Consider the following 20508-nt stretch of genomic DNA (forward strand, 5'->3'; position numbering starts at 1 on the left):
GCCAGAGCAATTAGACAGACAAAAGAAATTAAAGGCATAAAAATAGGAAAAGAAGAACTTAAATTATCGCTATTTGCGGATGACATGATAATATACTTAACAGACCCAAAAGGGTCTACAAAGAAACTGCTAGAGTTAATAAATGAATTCAGCAAAGTGGCAGGATATAAAATCAACATGCATAAATCAAAGGCATTCCTGTATATCAGCAACAAAACTTCTGAAATGGAAATGAGGAAAACCACTCCATTCACAATATCCTCAAAAAAAATAAAATATCTGGGAATCAACCTAACAAAAGAGGTGAAAGATTTATACAATGAAAACTACAGAACCCTAAAGAGAGAGATAGAAGAAGATCTTAGAAGATGGAAAAATGTACCCTGCTCATGGATAGGCAGAACTAACATCATCAAAATGGCGATATTACCAAAAGTTTGCTACAGGTTTAATGCGATGCCAATCAAAATCCCAATGGCATTTCTTGTAGAAATAGATAAAGCAATCATGAAATTCATATGGAATAACAAAAGACCCAGAATAGCAAAAGCAATTCTAAGCAGGAAGTGTGAATCTGGAGGTATAGCGATACCAGAGTTCAAACTGTACTACAAAGCAATAGTAACAAAAACAGCATGGTACTGGTACCAAAACAGGCAGGTGGATCAATGGTACAGAATAGAGGACACAGAAACCAATCCACAAAATTACAACTTTCTTATATTTGATAAAGGGGCTAAAAACATGCAATGGAGGAAGTATAGCATCTTCAACAAATGGTGCTGGGAAAATTGGAAATCCATATGCAACAAAATGAAACTGAATCCCTTTCTCTCGCCATGCACAAATGTTAACTAAAAATGGATCAAGGAGCTTGATATCAAATCAGAGACATGGCGTCTGATAGAAGAAAAAGTTGGCTCGATCTACATATTGTGGGGTCGGGCTCCAAATTCCTCAATAGGACACCAATAGCACAAGAGTTAATAACAAGAGTCAACAAATGGGACTTACTTAAACTAAAAAGTTTTTTCTCAGCAAGAGAAACGATAAGAAAAGTAAATAGGGAGCCTACATCCTGGGAACAAATCTTTACTCCTCACACTTCAGATAGAGCCCTAATTTTCAGAATATACAAAGAACTCAAAAAATTAAACAATAAGATAACAAATAACCCAATCAACAAATCGGCCAAGGACCTGAACAGACACTTCTCAGAAGAGGACATACAATCAATCAATAAGTACATGAAAAAATGCTCACCATCTCTAGCAGTCAGAGAAATGCAAATCAAAACCACCCTAAGATACCATCTCACTCCAGTAAGATTGGCAGCCATTAGGAAGTCAAACAACATTAAGTGCTGGCGAGGATGTGGGGAAAAGGGTACACTTGTACATTGCTGGTGGGACTGCAAATTGGTGTGGCCAATATGGAAAGCAGTATGGAGATTCCTGGGAAAGCTGGGAATGGAACCACCATTTGACCCAGCTATCTCCCTCCTTGGACTATTCCCTGAGGACCTTAAAAGAGCATACTATAGGGATACTGCCACATCAATGATCATAGCAGCACAATTCACAATAGCTAGACTGTGGAACCAACCTAGATGCCCTTCAATAGATGAATGGATTAAAAAAATGTGGCATCTATACACAATGGAGTATTATGCAGCACTAAAAAATGACAAAATCATGGAATTTGCAGGGAAATGGATGGCATTAGAGCAGATTATGCTAAGTGAAGCTAGCCAATCCTTAAAAAACAAATGCCAAATGTCTTCTTTGATTTAAGGAGAGCAACTAAGAACTGAGCAGGGGGAAAGAGCATGAGGAAAAGATTAACATTAAACTGAGATGAGTGATGGGAGGGAAAGGGAGAGAGAAGGGAAATATGCATGGAAACGGAAGGAAACCCTCATCGTTATATGAAATCACATATATGAGGTTGTGAGGGGAAGGGGGGGGAAGGGAGAGAACTGAACAACAACAGATGAGGTAGAGAGGGAAGATGGGAGGGGAGGGGAGGGGGGATAGTAGGGGATAGGAAAGGCAGCAGAATACAACAGTCACTAATATGGCATTATGTAAACATTGTGAATGTGTAACTGATGTGATTCTGCAATTTGTATTGGGGTAAAAATGGAAGTGCATAACTCACTTGAATCAAATGTATGAAAGATGAAAAAAATAAAATAAAAAAAGAAACTTAATTGCCAATGTGATAGTATTAAGAGGTGGCACTTTTAGGAGGTAAGTCATAACAGCAGAACTCTCTGTTCTGCTTAGGTTCATTTTATGTCAACTACTAGTTATATGCCACAAAATTATGTTTTAATTATTTCTTTCATTTTCTGATATCTTTAAATGCATTATGTTAGGTAATAGTGGACTTTTAAATGTCCCCATATCATTTCAAATGAGGCATGTTACATTGCACTGTAAATATAGTGAAAGGAGCCCTAATATGTTTTTGTTTTTTCACTGATTTCTCCTTTATGAAAAAATATGCTCCTTTTTTAGCACCTTTGACCTTCCCTTCCACCTTAGATCTAAATTCCCTTTCCCACCCTCACTCCCATCTTCTTTCTATGATTTGAGGGGTTGGTAGTTAAAATTCATTCAAATCAATACAGTCTATTCACTTTGGCCCAGTGGTATAGACAGACCATTTTCAATCACTAAGTTAAAAACCATAGAACAGTTAGTTGCACTCATGAGACTGAATTTTTCGTTCTTTAAATGGATTAATGAGCTCAATAGAACATCAACATTGTGAGATGAACAGGAAATTATGGGAAATGTCTGGCCCATAATAGGCATTTACAATTATTATTTTTTACAACATTCTATGCCTTTCCTGTGAAAGAAATTACTTTAGCATTCATTTAATAACATTATAGTTAGTGAGAAAAATTATAAGTATAAGAGAGAGAAAAAAAAGTGTGTAGGATTAGCATAGTATATGACTGAAATCTGGTGAAATTTTCATGTTATAGTGTAAGAAGGCAGTGGGTTCACCCCTTGGGGAATACAAAGCTAATTGACTATAACCAAAGAAATTAAAGTGTGGAGGTAGGTTTATTACTTAAAGGAAGAAAGGAGACCACTGGGGCTCATTTTTTAAAAAAGCAGTGTTTCCCCAGGCAAACAAAGCAAGGGTTTTTGTTTGTTTGTTTGTTTTTAAGAAACTCATATATTCATGTACAATAGACTCTTCAGGCATATTCTTTTTGTAAATTTTTTTCAGTTGCCAATGGACCTTTATTATTTATTTATTTATATGTGGTGCTGAGAATTGAACCCAGTGCCTCACACATGCTAGGCAAGTGGTCTACCACTGAGCCACAACAGCAGCCAGAAGGCACATTCTTGAGCTTGCTGTTTGACATCATGCCTCTTCCTACATTGCATGTTCAGAAAATGACAGATAGGACCACCAATGAGCACAGAATTTAATATTATAGCAAGCAAAATTCACTTCTTGGTCACCTAAATGTGGGGCAGGATAGCTGGGCAAGTTTAAAGACATATTGTTCACTTCTAAATGACCTTGGAAGTTTCTCTGGCAGACCTTGTCTGACACAAAAAGCAACTTTAGAGGCCAATTTACAGTTATTTAAAAGTGCCACAGCCTTTTTTTTCCTGCAAGCTTAAGTGATTGTGCTTGAAAGTACTGGCCTAGCAGATAGAAATAGCATGTGACCAAATGGAGTTGAAGCATGGGAGAAAAATCATTTTCTTTCATTTAATGTATTACCCTTTCTCATATTTTTACTATTTTATTGAATGGCAGACACAGAATTTTCCATGGGGTCTCAGGAGGAAGAAGTTATTCTATGATTTAATAAATATTTGTTATAAATAAATAATCATTATTGCTACACAGGTCAGAGAACTGCTGAATATTTCTGTTAATCTCACAGATCCTCAAAAGAAAGTCACAGAAGGATGCTAAGACTCTCCCCACCCCAAATTCATATTCTTTACCTGCTGAATTCCAGGTAAACTGGCTTTTAAAGTCTCCATTCTATAGAAAAATATCATACATATTCACACAAATGTTTTACTCATCTAACCTTTCTTATTCCTTTAAGTACCTGATTCCTACATTAATTTTCTTTTCTGTTTGAAACACCTAATGCAATTTCTTTTTTTGCTGACTGAATGTTGACTGATTCACACTCCCCTATTCTGAGTGAATATTTCTTACACAAGTGAACTGTGATTCATATTTAGAGGGGCAATGTGTTTGAGGGATTTCCTCCCTCATATTGGAAGGGATAAAATCACACCCCATTTTTATGTTTACCTTGTCCTACTGGCTATTTCAGCAGAATATTTCTTTTGCCTGGCCTATCTAATAATTTCTTCAATGACCAGAAGATACCCTAATTTACAGAATGCCAGTGAGAAACCACTTACTTACTCACTCAAGTATTCTTGGGTAAATCTGAACAACAACAACAAAATCCCATAAAGACATTCTTATAAGCCCAGCACACTGAGCCTTTGAATTTGTTATTCAGCTTCAGCTAATTGTTGCCATTCAGGAATGCAGAGCCACAACTGACAAATATTCAAATGTTTTAAAGTAATTTTTGCTTGAAACCTCCCTTTTAAGCTTTGAGAAAGAATAAACAATTGTGCAAGGAAAAACACAGGTATCTGTGGGGCTTAGGGACCTGGAGGAGGGGTGTCACTGCTTTTGTCTTAGGACTTTACTGGGCTGAGGCATTTGGAGTAAGAAATAAAACAAAATATCTTTAGTCTCAAAATGGCTCCAGGCTATCAAAAGGGGAGGCAGAAAATATGATTAATTACAATAAAAATATGCAACAAGTACAGGTGTAAGTGGAATTAACTCTAAGAAAAGACAAAAGAGGTTACCAAGAGGAGGTGATTTATTATCTTGTTTTCTGAGTTCATGTGGGCAGAAGGGTATATTAGGAAGAAGGAAGAACATATATAATAACACTGCCTCATGAAATAACATGGACTCCACAGGAATCTGTAAGATTTAGTATTGCTGAATCATAAACTAAAAGAGGGGAGGGGGTGGGGGAGTGAAAAGAAGTGAGATCAAAAGGCGAGGGGCGATTAAAGGGGTGCCCTTTAATTTTATCCCATAGGCGATGGAGAGCTGGTGATGGATGATAGCAATATTGAAACAGGTTGGAGGCACTGAGACCACAGGTAAGGAGATTAGTGGGATATGATACCATAGTTCTGACAAGACATGGTAAGTACTTAAATACAGTAATGAAAGTGAGCCTGGAAAGGAGAGCATACTTTTGCATACATGTACCAGGAGGTATGTTTATCAACAAGGCAATGGATGGGATGTAAAACACTGAGAGTGAATTTCTACAACTCCAAGTGACAACATGCGTGCTTCTTTGAATCAAAATGCTGAGTTAAAGAAACAGTTTCAAGCCAGGCAAGGGGGCAGGGGGGCACACACCTGTAATTGTAGTGGCTACAGAGGCTGAGACAGGAGGATCACGAGTTCAAAGCCAGCCTCAGCAACAGCCAGGTGCTAAGCAATTCAATTAGACCCGGTCTCTAAATAAAAAAACAAAATAGGGTTGGGGACGTGGCTTAGAGACCAAATGCCCCTGAGTTCAATCCCTGGCTCCCCCATCCCCACAAAAAAGGAACAGTTCCAGAATGCTACCTAGAAAAAGATATAAATATTTGTGAAATTTGAAACCAATCAAAACTAAGACACATTAGTTAGACAAATATCTATGTGAAAAAATGTTAAAAGAGCAAGGAAATAATAAGCATGAATCAGGATTGGGGAGGAAGGGAATTTGAAAGAAAAGAAAAAAAAATATCAGTAATATCCCAGTTCTTTGGGTACCAGATTGACCGAACTTCACTGTAATTTAGATGGGTAGATGTACAGATAAACAGTCCTTTAAGAGGCCATGGGGAAAATGTATAGTGACCAAAGATTATTATTTCTAATCTCTTTACTAAGGGATGTAAAACAGAATAAAATGTACTTTAGAGATAATTTGGAGGTGGGATCAATACATTTCCAGACTTATTATTATTATTTAATTGGTTTTAGATAGATGCTCCAAGAGGCCTCACTGTGTGAGGTCCACGTGCTTTTACACCCCGCGCTTTTTGACCTTTACCCTTGGCTATCATCACTTTCCCTCCAAAGGGAGGCTGGTGACGCCAAGCAGGAGGAGGTGGGAGGGGGAGGCCTCCTGTGGGTGTACAGCATTCCCATTGGTGGACAGAAGGAGCTAGAACGAGGCTCCAGTTGAAACGAGGAAAAGAGGGGCGAGGGGGAGGAGCTAAGAGGAAGGCGGAGCTAAAGAAGCCTAACAGGAGCGGGGCGCAAGTGCAATTGTACGCGCCTCGCTGTGCGATGGCGGCGGCGCCGAGCACAGTCATCCTGCTGGCCGCGGAGTCTTCCCCTCAGGAAGCTACCGTCTCTGCCGCCTCCTCCTCCTACGTCGCCTGCGGGGCGGCGGCGGCGGCGGCGGTGGCAGTGATTGTGCCTGCCTCCTCCGCCACCTCCACCCCTGTCTGCCCGCTCGCCGGTGGCTGTGGCGACGGCGGCGGCTTTGGCGGCTCCACTATGGCGGCGGCGGGGAGGGGGGACAGTAGTTTTAAAGTAGACACCCGCCCTTGCCTCAGAGAAGGTGAGTTCCCGTCCCGGGGTGCGGGGGCGGCCCCATCTCCTTCTCTGCCTCTCTTCAGCTTGTCCGAAATCGGACTGGGCGCGGTTCGCCTCCGCCCCACCCCCCACCTGCTGTGGCGCAGTAAAGGCCAAACTCGCCCCGCCCCGCCCCGCTGTATTAGCCCTGAGTGTGCAAGATGGACTGAAGCAGAGGGGCTTCCCTACCTCTTCCCCTTCCCCGCAAAGGACTGGGGTCCTCAGGCAAAGGAACTTCAGGTACTCACAAGGCAGGAGTTAGAAGAGAAAAAAAAAATGTATATAACACATTATTTCTCTCCAGCCAGACGCTTTAGTGTGATGTAGAACGGAGGTGTTATTTGGGAAAAGAAGAGGCAAGGTAGAAGTGCTGTGGTCCTTAAGAGTCAGGGAAACGAAAGGGGAGGCTGATGGAGGAAGGGCACAGAAATCAAAGAGGAAAGAAAAGAAATGAGGGAGACACCCCCCCCCCCCCCCCCCCGTGAAATTCAGTGTCCTGAAGTGTAGAAACTAGTAGTAGGCTATTTACAGAGAAACGGGGTTAGGATTTCCAGGAGGTTAGCTTGTATACTTGGGCTTTCAAGTAGGATCTGTTGTATTTTAGGATCCAGCGTGTGGTGCAGAAGACCACTGGAGAAAGAGAGGCAGAGAGTTTGACAGAAGTAGAGATTTCAGAGACCACTGGAGAGTTTTCTGTGGCTATTTGAGGTTGTATACTAGTAAAGCAAGGTTTACAGGCCCATCTTAAAGGTGTTTGGGGTTTGAATCAGTGCTGTATTACTTATCAACACATACTACTCCAAACAAAAATGTATTTCTTGACTATTTCAATATAAATGGACTTTAGTTCACATGAAGTACGATATACTTGTAAACAGTCTACTAATATCAGACTTATAAAATGTGCCTTTGAAATGTGTTTTAAAGCAGTTTTGGAAATGTTCTTAGATGGTGGAGACCGATATCATTGTAGAAGATCTCAGAGAATCTTGCCATTGTAAATTTTGTAATTTCCACTGTGTGCTTTGTTACTTTATCTTGCTAACTTACCTCCAAAGTGAAAGATTATGGATGCCAAAATTTAATAAAATAATTTAAGTTCCTTTTTATTGTAAAAGGACACCCCATTAAAATTACCCCATAAAAATTCGCTCTTCACATTTGTAAATGATATATATTTGTGTGTGATATTTCATAATTTTCATACCTTTCACTTTGGTAGAATGGCAAATCAATAAAAACAAATCCCTCACAATAATTGTAATAGGCACATTACATAAATGCCACTTACTAAATATGGATATTAGAAATACACTGTAATATGATGGTGTTTTATTTATCAACTCTCTTAGCAAAGGTAACCTTTGAAAGATGGTAGTATCTTCAATCAGCTTGGATTTATGTCATTGTCCTAGGATGAAACTCCTAGATTTTTAAGTTTTATACCAAACTGTGCTGTAATCAGCAGGAAGGTGAGAGCAGTGTTATAGGCATCAAAATCACCACTCAATTTGGCTCTCATACCTGTTCACAGTTAAGGTTAAGGTCATCATTTCATGGGGGGGAAAAGTGGCTTTTGCCAGGCTCTCTAACTGGTTTGATTGTACTATATGCAAACATTAAAGGCTTTAAGAGATGTAAGTTCATAAAGTAGCAGCAACACCTTATCTGTATGAAGAGAACTCTGGCTTAGAAGTCCAGTGCTGCTAACTAATCCCACTAGACTTTGTGACCCTGAACAGGTCCTAAGCTTCCTGGATTTGGGTTCTGTCATTTCTGAAATGGGGGAATTGGACTGTCCAAACTCTTGAGTTAAATTTCATATCTAAAAGCATGAACCATAATTTTGGAGTTCTGCATTGACATTCCTTTGTGGGTCATTTGCATGGTTGTGTATGGGGACAGTAACTTACAGAATATAAGAAACCTTGACCAATAATCATCATCTGACATTCACTGAGTAATGAATTCGGTGTTGAATTAGGGTTCATACAATTTATTAGGGTATGAAAAACCAAGTATAATTGTTACCTAAAAATCATTTATCATTTCTTTTTAGCTAAATATCCATCATTAACTCTTTAGTCCAAATTAAAATTTTCTCACCTTTTCACTTCACAAATGGTGAATATTTGCTATATCACACTGCCCAAAACACTGTTAGGCCTCAGTGGCTTTGTGAGGTTGTTATGAAAGTAGATAGTTATAAAAGTCATAATGGCTGACAGTTATAGTGGATAAAGGAGAAAAGAAAAATGTTACTTGGTTGTGTGCCAATATCTTTTGCCCATTTGGTTTTTTGAAGTCTAGTTAGGATACAGCTCTAAAAGATACCAAAGGATTGTCAGTATTCCGCTTATTATAAGTCAGCTCCTGATAAGATCATTAAATGTGATTTGAAAAAGCCTTTGCTGATACATTTTTTCTTTTGTTTTCTTTCCTTTTTTTTAATACTAGGGATTGAACCCACGGTACAACTGAGCTATATTCCCAGTCCTTTTAATTTTTGCACAGGGAGGGACAGGGTCTCACTAAGTTGCTGAGGCTGGCCTCAAACTTGAGATCCTCCTGCCTTAGCCTCCTGAGTCACTGGAATTATAGGCATTTGCCACTGTGCCTGAGGCTTGATAAATTTTCATCTCCTGCTAAGATTCATGGATCTTGTCCCTCTTGGGTTGGCAATGGGCAAATGTCAGTGGAAATCAGAAATTGTCAAGGAATATCAGAAACTTTAAAAAATGGGATGTGAACAGACATATGAAAAAATTCAAACATATACACTCAATACACTCAGAATTCATGGTAAGGGGGGGGGGTCATGAGATTTTGTAGAACATATTTCATTAAATCAAGTTTTTAAAAAATGTTCAATGGCTCAAACATGAATTTTCACCCAGTAATGATGTTACCTGTACTCATAGTAAAAACCAAAACAAAAAAATAAATGAAACTCCCTGTTCATTTGCTATTTTCTTTCAAGAAAAAGAAATTATGAAATAGTTGTTTTTTTTTAGATTCTTGCTTTTTATTTAGTTATTAATCCTTTTGCATAGCACTAGAAGTGTTTTGTTTCCATATTGTTCAATAGAGTTTCAAGTCATATGTCAGTAAGTCCACCGTAAGAAAACCTAGTTACTAACCTTTCCTTCATTTATTCAGGAATCACTTAATGAATACCTGTGTATGTGTGCCAGGCACTAGGCTTAGTGCTTAAAGATATACAGACAAAAGACACAGCTATACTGAAGAGCTCAATAGCATTTCTCAATATTAAAACTACAAAATAAACAAGTGGGAAAAATGTAGTTTTAAATGACTAATTGTGCTCCTGAATGAATTGTGTTCCATTGTTTATTATAAATCTGCATTCTGATCATGGTGGTTTATATAATAGAGGCATACTAATGCACATTATATTTTCAACTCTAGTATATTTGTGAAGAATAATTAGTAAACTGTTAGAAATAATTTTTTATTTTGTATTTCACAGGTTGGGGATGTCTGGAGAGAGGTTAATGAACATTTGTTAGTTTCTGGCCCTCTCTCTTAGGTGTCAATATATGAAAATATTTACTAAGCTTATAAAGAATAACTTAAGCAAGTTTCCTACCATATTCATTATATCTGTGAGAACTTTGATTCTTTCCCATCTGAAAACCAGTCTTACAGATCCAGTCATGTTTATTAACCTGTTGGAATGAATGGCATGTATGTGGTGGCTTTCTGATGCAAAGTAGCTGTCATGGGATCAAGTAAGTTAATGGATTACACAGGACCTAATTCAGTTTCTGACTTCAGAAGCATGAACCCTGAATTCACTAGCCACAAAGGTTTATGATTATAAAGGTCAAGGGTTAGTTGAAATAAAAATGACATAAATGTTTAACATTATATCTAGTACTTTTCAATTATTTTGTTAATTCCTTTTTATTTTGTAATTATTAATGTACAATGGGAAATGTCATTATCTGATTGTGATAATTTCTGTAAATTAGTCAAAACTTGGTAAACTAATGAATCAGACACTAACCTAATAACCTGGAAGTTTAAGGATATTAGATGGCTTTATAGCTTTGAGTGTTCATCACGTTGACCAGTACATATTTGTATTTCTAGCGCAATTAATCTTTCTGAAAACTCCTTAAGAGGAGTGTGGCCTTTAAAACACCTTGGCAAGATTAACACAATTCCTCATTCTGCTATATCTTAGTACTGATGTGCTCTGGTCATTCTTTCCTGAGGTTATGATGGTATGCAAAAGATTTCAAAGGTCAAGCCAGCTTTTACCAAAAAAGTCCTGTTTATTCAAGAATGTTTGAGAGATTATCTCTAAAGATGTAATCATGGAGAATATAGTACATGCACTCTTTGCACAATTAAAATGCTTATTTCTCAAACTTCTCTGTGACTATGTTTATAGTATTACAGCCAACACTTTTGAGGTTTGCTCCATTTTGGTCACTTTATTTTAAACAGGATGTACAAGAAGTTCTTTACAATCCTGGATCTCTTTGCATCAAGATCAGTTAGACTATGAAATTCCCGTTCAGCAATGAATTAAAACTGCTAATAGCAAGTTCTTGCCATAGATATATATGATTTGTCCTTAGGAAGAGATTTGATGTTTGTATAACTAAACCTAATTGTCATTTAAGAAATGCAAGTAAGATTCATTTTATTCATACAGCCAGATATATGTAAAATCACCTAATTTTAAGAAATTTAAACTGATTATCAGGCTAATCAAAGAACATTTCATAAAACAGAGAAAATTATATTTCCCCAAACTGAATAAATATGGTAATCTTCTGTTTCCCTTCCTCAGACATCCTGTAACATTTATAATTCCACAAACAAGTGTGGACCAAATTCATTTTTCTTTTCTGATCCAAGCCATAAGTGTTATATTTTTGTCACAAAAATCTATTTCATTTTAAATTGTCTGGTGTTATCTAGTAGTATTAGATAGGAGAACATTTCAAATATGATAATTTGGTTTTAATACAGAGTTGCATTTTTAGAAGCAGAAGATAGTGATATTTTGCATTTTCATAATAGTGTAACTATTCAAACTAGGCCCAACCTAACAAAAGTCACTAAAATTAAGTTTCTATCAAATGACTCCATCTTATTTTATTTCATTAAAGGCATATATTCTGGAATAAGCTGAATCAAATATTTTTATATTGTAATTCTGTAATGCCCAAGTCCATAGAACGTGAGCGGTTCATATTCATAATTATGGTTTACTGATTAGCATTTCTCTGATATTACTATTGACTTTCCCTGGACTACTACAGTTATTTTCTGGACCAAATCCAACTGAATCTAGAATTATATCTTTTAAATTTTAGTCACCCCATTCATTTATTTCCTGTAACCTCCCTGGGCCTTAGCTTCCTCATTTATAAAATGAGGACATTAGGATGGATTCGGCCTGAATTGGAGGCATTTTTGCCCCTCAAGGGACATTTGATTATGTCTGGATATGGTTTTGTTTTTTACAACTAGGGAATGCTACTGACATCTTATTGATAGAGGACAGGGATGCTGTCAGATATACCTACAATGCATAGGAAAGCCTCTCACAACAAAGAATCATCTGACCCAAAGTAACAATAATATCAAGAATGAGAAATTTTAGACTAGATGATCTTTCAAATAACCTGACCTGAACTAAGATGTTTATGCATAATATTAAGTAAAAACTCAAAAGTGTTTGGATTGGTAAAAAAAAAAGTGTACTTTTATTAAAGTGTGTACATGTTGAATGAAAAAACTTTTATCTCATTTAATATTTGCCAAATCCTTGGAATTACATATGCATTTCTGTACTTCTTAGATGAAAAATCAGTTTAGAGTAATTAAATAATTTCTTGAAGTTTATATAGTTACAGGTACAGATGGGATTTGAATATATTTAAACAACTCAAAAGCTTAACTTGTTTTCTCTTACTACCTAGTGAATAGGTCATAGTTCTCTCCAATTCCAAATTATTATGAAAGCTTTATTTTTTTCAGATCATGTAAATATTTCCTGTAGTAAAGAAATAAAGAGATAAACACTTTTATTTTTATTTTTGCAGTGCTGGGGGTTAAACCCAGTGACTTGTGCATGCTAGACAAATACTCTGCCCCTGAGCCACATCCCCAACCCAGCAGGTTTTATATTGGGGTTGATTCATTCTCCCACCAAAGGCTAAAGCCACACTTAAATGTAATAAAATACATTACATTGAATTATGAACACTCTTGTCAGATTCCATTTATAATTTGTCACAAAATTACTCTTTCATTCAAATAATCCTCATAAATATTACTCAGGAGGTTCACTTATACTGTGGTAGCAAACAAAAAATGTTTATCACTTGCTCTTGCATTTTCTTCTCATTAATGGGTTCACTCTGGGGCACTTGTTTTCATGCACTAATTCCAGAAGAAGAAGGTGCTTTTATCTTTTATTTTCTCAATATTTAAAAAGTTTTGCAAAAAAATTGCGTAAGTATTTTAAGTGTGCCATTTAGTGGCATAAAGCACATTCATAATGCAGTGTAGGCTTTACAGTGATTCATTTCCAAAACTTTTCCATTGTTCCAAACCGAAACTCTGTACCTGTAGATAATAGTTTTGTTATATGACCATGTTTCTCCACTCTGTACAACTTTCTGACATGTCTAACTTCTAGAAAATAACATATTTAAAAGCTATGCTTAATTTGTTAACAGTTGACAACCTGAGGAAATACAGTTTATTATGACCACAAGGCACGAAGCAAAGCAGTTTTACCCTCTTTACCATAGTATAAATGGGACCATCCATTAAACATTATTTTATCTTTTCCATATCCTATCATTTTAAGCCTTATTCCATTGCAGATTTATTTTTTCCCATTTCCACTCTAGTTTTTCTGACAGTTATTTCCTATTTCTCATTACACGTATGTTAAAATGTAAAGAAATTATGTTAGCATTAGAAATTCCTGTTTCAATGACAGTACATCCCTGTCCATATTTGAGAGCATTCTCTTGTATCATTAAGATCTCATTACTGTTTCACTAAAATAAGCTTTGATTCTGAGAATAAAATCTTTCTCTGCTATCTGTATATCTTTTCCAAGTTCATAGTAGCATAAAAATTTAGGTACCATGAAATGAAGAACAGTTCAGAAGCACTATGCTAGAAATATTAAAATAACATTCCAGAGATTGACTGGGGGCATTTACCTTACCAAGTTCTATGACATTTATTCAATGCAAATGAGAGATGAATTTATACTTTGCAGCATTCAGTATATTGTCATTTGATATTCTAATGTATAATCTATATTTTTTACCCTACATCTCCTAACTTCTTACTGAATTGGATTGAAAGCTACAAGACCCAACATGCTATGAATTTTGTGTATTTATTGGCAGAGAAAAAAAAATGAGCTCTTTATACCAATCTATAACAAGAATGTTAAATTGCAAAAAAATTCTTTTTTGACACTTGTAATAATGACTAAAACAATATAATTGTTGATAGAAAGGTTGTGTGGGTTTTTGCAAAGAAATATTTTGGGGAGAGCCAGCTTTAGGGTTTGGGCATAGACAAGAAAGTAAAGGGAAGGAAGGAGTAGGGGGAGAAATATCGATTTTTTTAGGCCCTTAAAGTTCCATGTTTACATTAAGGCTTCTTAAAATGTTAAGTCATCTTTTTTGTTTCTGATTGTCTTATTATATGGATACAGCTAAAATATTTATGTCCTCTGTAAGTGTTCCACCACAATTCTGCTTCTATATGTATTCCTATCTAAAAGAAAACTTTTTTCCACCAATCACCATAAAAAATATAAAGTCAAGTACAACAGAAATCTGAAAGGTTGTGATATGTTCTTAGTCATACAGTAAGTAAATAGCAGGATGACAACAGTAATGCAGTCTCTTACTCTGGTGGTTTTTTTTTTTTTTTTGTACTTGGGATTTAACCCAGGGCCACATTACCACTCAGCTACATCCCCAGCTCTTTAAAAAATTTATTTATTTTGACTTGGATGTTGGGGGGTCTCACTAATTTGCTGGGGCTGGCCTTGAAATTGTGATCCTCTGGCCTCAGCTTCAAGTTGCTGGAATTACAGATGTGCACCACTTCTCCCAGCTACTCTGGTGCTTTTTACAACGTTGTTTTTTTTAAAAAAACAGTGTAAAACCGAATGTAACAACTAACCAATAAATACATTTGTTTAATATTCTAATCAGTTAAGGAAGAAAAGATCTTGGAAAGACTGTAAAGAAGAAAAGAGGATGACACAAACCCCCAGGTTTCCTCATTTCTTCAGCTATGCTTTGGTTCCCATTACTAGCAGAAATAGTTTCTAAGTTCCAGTTCTTTTTTTATAGACAGGGTCTCACTAAATTGTTGAGGCTGGCTTTGAGTTTGTGATCCACCTGCCTCAGCCTCTCGAGCCACTGGGATTACAGGCACGCACCACCTTGCCTTACTCCCATTTTTTACTAGAACACTTACTTTTAATTTGTGGCACATCATGGGTATTTAGTAAATAATAATTTCTTTCCCTACCATCTTCCTCACAGCCAACATCATCTGCTTACCTGACTTCTAATTCAACATCTGTTCCCTGAAATTATCCTTCCCTCTAGGCCTTCACACTGAGACAGGCTGAGAAACATCTGTACTATGAGCACCAGTTTCCTCTCCCACTCTCAGAATTGGCTATTGGCCATTTATTTCTGGGAGTTCAAAAGTCATGTCTCAAATAGTGGAGGAAGCGGGTAGGGTGGGTCTAAAGAAACAATTATTTAGCATCTTATGAATGCTGAGCCTAGAAAGGAAGTTTCCCTTTCCAGATTTTGCCACCTCTTTTTTTTTTGTTATAACTGGGAATTGAACTCTAGAGTCTTATACATGCTAGACAAGAATTCTACCATTGAGCAACGTGTCCAACTCAAGACTTTGGCCTTCTTGAGAACCACCTCAAGGAAACCTTGGGTCAACATATATTTGAATCCTGGCTCTGACACTAAATGTGTAACTTTGGGAAAACCACTTAATCTCTCCAAGTCTCACATATCACTTTTAGAAAGCGAAGATCATCACATCCATGTCAAAATTTAGGGGCCATGCAACTTGAGAAGAATTTGTCAGTACAGGGTGACCTCTAAGAAACAATATTCAAATTACTTTTTAATAGAAATTCACCACCCACAATCCCCCAGATGACAAATTCAGAATCCAGAAAGATCTTGAAACACTAGAATGATAAACTGAATCTAAGAAGATGAAATTTAAATGGAACTAATGTGTTATGGTTTAGATAATAGATGTCACCCCCCCCAAGCTCATGTGTTATACAATGCAAGAAAGTTTAGAGGTGAAATGATGGGATTATGAGAGCCATTATCTAATTGGTGTATTAATCCATGTCAGTGGATTAAATGGATGGTAACTGTAGGCAGGTAGGTTATGGCTGGAGGATGTGGGTTACTAGGGGCATTCCTTTGATTTATATATTTGTTCCTGGTAAGCAGAGCTCTCTCTGCTTCCTTGTGGCTATATTTTTAGTTGCTTTACTCCACTATGTTTCCATCATGATGTTCTGCTTCTCCTTGGAATCAAAGCAATGGAGTTGGCCATCTATGGACTGAGACATCTTAAACCGTGAGCCAAATAAACTTTTCCTCTTAAATTTTTCTTGTTAGGTCTTTTGGTCACAGCAACAAAAAAGCTGATTAAAACAAAAAGTATATACTGGGTCTGTTTAGGGATCCAGAATGTTTCTGATTATATAACTGTGCCCCGCAGGAACACAGATTAATCAGTCCTAGGTGAAGTAGAACCAGATATTTGAGTCAAAAGTTAGCTGAGCATGAGTCAATTGATGTGACCCCCACAAGTAGTGAATTTAACTTAAGCTTCCTTGATAAATTTTCAAAGTAAGGTATTAAATATACTTAATGCTATTGAACTGTATACTTCAATGTGGTTGAAGTGGTAAATTTTGTTTTTTACCATAACTTTAAAAAAAAGATGATCCCATTTTACTTGTTTGTTGTTATTGTGACCCTATTAAAGAGATTGTGTTAGTTATGAATGGCAAGGATTTAGGCAAACTAATAAGAGGACTAGAAATCATGCCATATGAACTAACTGGGATTAACTCACAAAAGGGGTAAAGACAAAGGAAAGGAAGAAAAAGCAATAGCTCTTTTAAAGGATTGAAGGAATATTAGAAGAGGGGTCATACTCACTATGTCTTCAAGAAATGAAACTAGGCCCCATGGAAGCTCTAGATGGTCCCTACACCAACAGCATCAGTATTTCCAGGGAACTTTTTAGAAATGTAATTCTTGAGCTCAATCTCAGAACTACGGAATAAAAAAATTCTAGTTGTGTGAATCCAGTGATCTCTTATGACAATTCTCCAGGAAATCCTGATATACACTAAAGTTAAGAACTCCTACACTAGGAAAACAACTTTCAGTTCAACAGAAGCCTGGAAAATCCTTAAAAGATAGCATTAGTTCTCAACTCTCACTATGCAACTGAATCACCCAGGAAACTAAAATAAACAATGAATGGGAAACACTTAGAATTCTTATTAATTAATGTGGGATGGAGCCTTGGGATTGGCCTGTTTAAATTGGTGATTCTGATGGGCAGCCAAGGTTAAGATGGTGCAAAGCTGAATGAGGTCAATAGTTATGCTTTTTCAGAGAGTACAGCCAAACACCAGCTTCTCAGAAACCTGCTTAAACATAGATTCTTGGGCTTCAACCATGGAGAGATTTGAATAGTGCTGAGGAATATGGGCATTCACTCATTCATCCTTTTTTTCTTCTAAAACCTTTACAGATTAGACTAAACATAGTTTAGCCTGATAAGTAACATTCTAAATGACAAGATCTTTTTACAGTTCATTTTACTCACCAAATAAATATTGGACCATCATTATGTGTAAGAATCTGAGCCTGTCCTATAAGGAAGCGTTCCCATCATGTTGATCATCATAATCACTTGTGGATAAATTGAACCACCCACAGAAATTTTGATTTTAATTCAGTATGTATGATTTTGAAAAGCTTCACATGTGAATTTGATGTGAAACCCCGATTAAGAAGAATTTTACATAAAGAATTGTTGCTGAAAATTAGAGTAGAATTAATCATATTTAAATTAAGAGAGTTGCTATTTATATAAAATTTGGGGAAAGTATTTCAAGTTAATTTTAAGTGTGAATCATCACTTCAGCATCATCTTTTATAATTTTATGTTTTCATATTTGATTCACTGAAGTTGGGACATCAGCATATTCATATAAATTTCTCCCACAAAGAGAATTTGCCACTGACAAACAGTTGTAGATACATTCATTGGATGTAATGCCAAAGCTCCAACTCTTACATCAGAAACAACATTACTGAAGTTTATTTGTAATAGATGTAAAGGCTTATAATATTCACAGAAAGTTCTTATCTCAGTCTTTAATATTCTCTAGTTTTGATAGACATGACTTTCTTTTCTTTCTATGCCCACAGCTCCTCTTCTAGTTCAAGCCTCAGGTCTTCCATGGACACCTAACTGATATGCCAATTTTAAATCACTTTTTTTGTCTATTGTTTACATAATTAAATCCAAATGCCCTAATGAATCTCATTATGATTTGACTCTATTCTTCTTTTCCAGTGTTATTCTTCATAATCTTTTACCTTCCTTGAAATACCATTATTCTACTTTTTAAAATTTTGCATATCTTTTAATGCTTAGTTCAAATTCTGTTCTCTTCTATGAAGTTTTCTCCAAAATTTTCAGCAAGAATATACTATACTTTCTTATGCCTTATAGCATAGAAAATATTTTGGTTTTCAGATTTTAGCACTTTCTATACACAAATTATCTTCCTTTCTGAATTGTCCAGTACTTGAGATTAGGAATTACTTAGTTTGCATTCCTAATAAGTAAAATGGTATATATATATATATATATATATATATATATATATATATATATATATATATATATATATGACAAAATTTACATTCCAGCTTGGTCACATAACATGTGACAGGTTAGTTTTGGTTCACTGAATCACAATTTCCAAACTTTTAGAATGTCAAAAATACCATTTACCATATGCATTTGTCTTAAATTCAGAAGAGATAATCTGTCACCTTGTTTGACTCACAGAAAACCCTCAATGTTCAATCATTTTTCTACCTCTTTTCAAAACACCTACCATAATACTTTAGATCTAAACACAATAAATGTCAGTAAAGCTAAATTATATCCAAAGACACTTGAGGGCCTGAACTAGGTGGGGTTAAGTGGCATTAAGAGGTAAATAGGAAAGGTTGTTATATTATAATTGATATGAATTAGTGATTTTCTAGGGACAATGGTTGGAATTTTGAGCCTGAGGATATTATATCATTTGAGAAAGAAAAACAGACCCAGGCCTTGTTTGAGGAAATGAGTCAAAGGCAATCTAGGCAATATTATCCTAAAGGAAAAGTTATAGGGACACCAGCAATTTCCTGGACTTTATGGAAGTGATCTGGAATACCAGTAATGAAAGACTGGGTGGAAAAATCCAGCCTTCTTGTTTACCAACTTGAGTGTCAATTTCAGATTGTCTCAGTAGTGGAGAAACTTGGAATTAAAGGTTGATCTAGGAGAAAAATCAGTGTAAAATTTTTGGAATTCTTGAACCTATAAATTAGTGGTTCCCTACTTCTGAAAGAAATGCTTCTGCAGGGTTTGATGCCCCATGCCTATAATCCCAGCCACTAGGGAGGTTGAGGCAGGAGAATCACAAGTTTTAGGTGATTCTCATCCCCATCCTCAGCAACTTTTAGGTCCTGAGCAACTTGGTGAGACCATGTCTGAAAATAAAATATAATAAAAAGGCTTGGGGATATGGCTGAGTGGTTAAGCGCCCCTGGGTTCAATTCTGGGTAACAAAGAAAAAAGAAAGAAAAAAAGAAACACTTTTTCTGTAATGTTATAATGCCACCACAGGATAATTAGTGATACTTATAAACTTCTTATTCCTTGTTTCTGTTTGTCTGGGGAAGTCTTTATTTATCTTTAATTTCTGAAGGGCTGCTTTTGTGGGCATGTTATTTTTGGTAGTTATTTCCTGCATCATCTTGAATACATTTTCCCATGTTCCTGGTCTATAAGGTCTCTGCTGAAAAATCCACATTGAGAAGTTAAGATTATGACACTATGCTTACATTACATATAGCGTTTATTACTGAAATAAGGAAAGTCCTGAAATAGATTTTAGATAACCTTTTTACTTTGCTGATGTTAGAGTCAGATAAATCATATATTTTAGGATAATCTCAAAAATAATTCATAGGTGATGTGATAAATTATAGGGATAAACTTGTAAATATTAATTCTTTTATGACATGTTTCTAATTACAGTTATTCTAATCTTGAACATGTAATTTTTAAAGTAACTTTAATTTTTAAAGTTCAGTCCATAGAAAGATATTGAAAATTAAGCTTAGTGAAAGATACCTCACTTAACTTTTAAAGTAAGTATCTTTAATTGTTTTTATGTAAGTGTAGTTATTCCTTCTATTTTTGGTATTCATTTTCATAGAAAAACTTTTCATCTTTTCACTTTCTACATGTGTTCTTAACATGTGAAGTGAGTGTCTTATAGGCATCATGTGTTTGGGTCTTGCTTTTTTATCCATTCAGCCACTCTCTTTGGATTGGAAAATTTAATCTATTTATATTCAAGATAATTATTGATATGTTAAGATTTAATAATGCCATTTTATTAATTGCTTTATGTCTCTTTTCTCTTCTTCCTCTCTT

General features: G+C 36.0%; 1 protein-coding gene across 3 annotated transcripts in view; it reads left to right on the forward strand.

Moving 5' to 3' along the window:
• Window positions 1–6387: 6387 nt before the first annotated feature.
• Window positions 6388–20508, forward strand: part of Zmat1 (zinc finger matrin-type 1) — a 47072-nt gene continuing 32951 nt past the window's right edge. For 2 of the 3 annotated variants that reach the window (XM_077107307.1, XM_077107308.1), the window contains exon 1: window positions 6524–6664. In XM_077107307.1, the coding sequence (XP_076963422.1) occupies window positions 6601–6664 (64 nt within the window). In that variant the 5' untranslated portion in view covers window positions 6524–6600. Of the gene's footprint in view, window positions 6665–20508 lie in introns of all 3 variants that reach the window. The other variant, XM_077107306.1, reaches the window with a different exon arrangement.

This window comes from Callospermophilus lateralis, chromosome X, assembly GCF_048772815.1.
Source record: "Callospermophilus lateralis isolate mCalLat2 chromosome X, mCalLat2.hap1, whole genome shotgun sequence".
NCBI lineage: Eukaryota > Metazoa > Chordata > Mammalia > Rodentia > Sciuridae > Callospermophilus > Callospermophilus lateralis.